The 2,109-nt window shown below is 35.0% G+C and overlaps 1 protein-coding gene across 1 annotated transcript in view; it reads right to left on the bottom strand.

Moving 5' to 3' along the window:
* The window catches only part of LOC103513144, an 11,237-nt gene extending 9,194 nt beyond the window's left edge, over positions 1-2,043 (bottom strand). The window contains exon 1 of the mRNA XM_026826426.1: positions 1,854-2,043. Within this exon, the coding sequence (XP_026682227.1) occupies positions 1,854-1,943 (90 nt within the window). The 5' untranslated portion in view covers positions 1,944-2,043. The remainder of the gene's footprint in view (positions 1-1,853) is intronic.
* Positions 2,044-2,109: the final 66 nt, after the last annotated feature.

Genomic DNA, 2,109 nt, shown 5'->3' with positions numbered 1-2,109 from the left:
CGGGTAGGCGAATTTTCTTCATGTATCGAAGAATTTTTTATTAGTTTATTATTATTATTATTAGTTATTTCTATTATTATATTATTATTTATTAACTTATCTATTATTATTATATCTCATTACTTATTATTACTTCAATTTACTTATTATTATCTATTATTAATTTAATTTTATTATTATTCTTTTATTATATTCTTATACTATTATTATTATTTTGTTATTATTATTATTATTATGATTAGTTTGTTGGTTTAGATCCTTGTTGCAGTTGTTAGGGTGGATCCATATTAGTTGTACTATGTTTTTCGACCTAAGATGCTTTGAACGTTCTAGTGTTCCCTTTAAAACGGACTTGATAGTTGTATAGGGGCTGAGGGGGCCAACTCAAAAACGAGGCGGAGCTAAATGGAGTCACACTACATTGGAACTTTTCTTTGTAATTACTTATTATTAATTATGCTATCTATTATTATTATTTTATTATTATTTATTATTATTATTATTAATTATTATTATTTGACACATATCTTTTCGTCCCTGACCAAACTCTTCTGTCCTCGGAATTGAGTGAGCAGACGACTTGGTTCCTAAAATTAATATGTCTACATGACACATTCTTCAAACATGGTAATAAAATTCAAGGTAGGTAAAATTAGCAATAGCAACTCCTTAGCGGTTGGTTCTAGTAGTCTCCCCGTATTTATAGTTATTTTGGGACGATTAAATTCCCTGTTTCGCACCATAATAAATTAAAATAAAAATAAAAATTCCCTGTTTTGGTACTTTTCATTTTGGGCTATTTATTTTGGGACAACACCTACCTACGCCCAAAGTTTTGGTTTTACCTTCATGGTAGTAATCTTGTTATCTCGCTTCATCTGTTGAGCTTGATAGTCCATCACTCCCACTGTATTATAATCATATAGGACATACATTAGCGAGTGTCTGGGATGAGGACTGAGATATTCTTCCTGTTTATAGTCGGAGCGTCAGACGCAATTTTCCAGTCTAGTCCAGGACTTATAGTTGGCACGTACCTTAATGTTTGGTTTGGACGTTTCGGGTGTGAATTCCAGACCCGTCTTCAGCAGACTGTCAAAGTTATCTCGTACGCGAACTTGTCTATTTTAGTCTACTCTCTGTTTATCGTCCCTTAACTAGACAATTACCTTCATCGTAGTAATCTTCTTCACTCGCTTTATTTCTTGAGCTTGATAGTCTATCACTCTCACAGTATTATGATCATATAGGACATATATTAGCGAGTGTCTGGGATGTGGACTTAGATGTCCTTCCTGTTTATAGTCGCACAGCCAGACGCTAGTCTACTCTCTAACTTACAATTTTCTAGTCTAGGACTTATAGTTGGCACGTACCTTAATGTTTGGTTTGGACGTTTCGGGTGTGAATTCCAGACCCGTCTTCAGCAGACTGTCAAAGTTATCTCGTACGCGAACTTGTCTATTTTAGTCTACTCTCTGTTTATCGTCCCTTAACTAGACAATTACCTTCATCGTAGTAATCTTCTTCACTCGCTTTATTTCTTGAGCTTGATAGTCTATCACTCTCACAGTATTATGATCATATAGGACATATATTAGCGAGTGTCTGGGATGTGGACTTAGATGTCCTTCCTGTTTATAGTCGCACAGCCAGACGCTAGTCTACTCTCTAACTTACAATTTTCTAGTCTAGGACTTATAGTTGGCACGTACCTTAATGTTTGGTTTGGACGTTTCGGGTGTGAATTCCAGACCCGTCTTCAGCAGACTGTCAAAGTTATATCGTTCGCGAACTCCGCGAAACTTGTCTATTTTAGTCTACTCTCTGTTTAACATCCCCTAGCTAATTACCTTCATGGTAGTAATCTTCTTCACTCGCTTCATCTCTTGAGCTTGATAGTCTATCACTCCCACAGTATTATGATCATATACGACATACATTAGCGAGTGTCTGGGATGTGGACTGAGATGTTTGATACCCGACAGCTGTGGCTCCAAGATGACAGAGTAGGTTCCTTCCGTGAAATTTAACACGACCAATTCACCTGGTTAAAAAAAAAAAAAAAAAAAAAAAAAAAAAAGAAAATAAAAAAAGTTAGTTTTTTTC

Source organism: Diaphorina citri, unplaced genomic scaffold (genome assembly GCF_000475195.1).
Source record: "Diaphorina citri unplaced genomic scaffold, Diaci psyllid genome assembly version 1.1 scaffold930, whole genome shotgun sequence".
NCBI classification, from domain to species: Eukaryota; Metazoa; Arthropoda; class Insecta; order Hemiptera; family Psyllidae; genus Diaphorina; species Diaphorina citri.
This window is presented reverse-complemented; position numbering and strand designations above follow the sequence as displayed.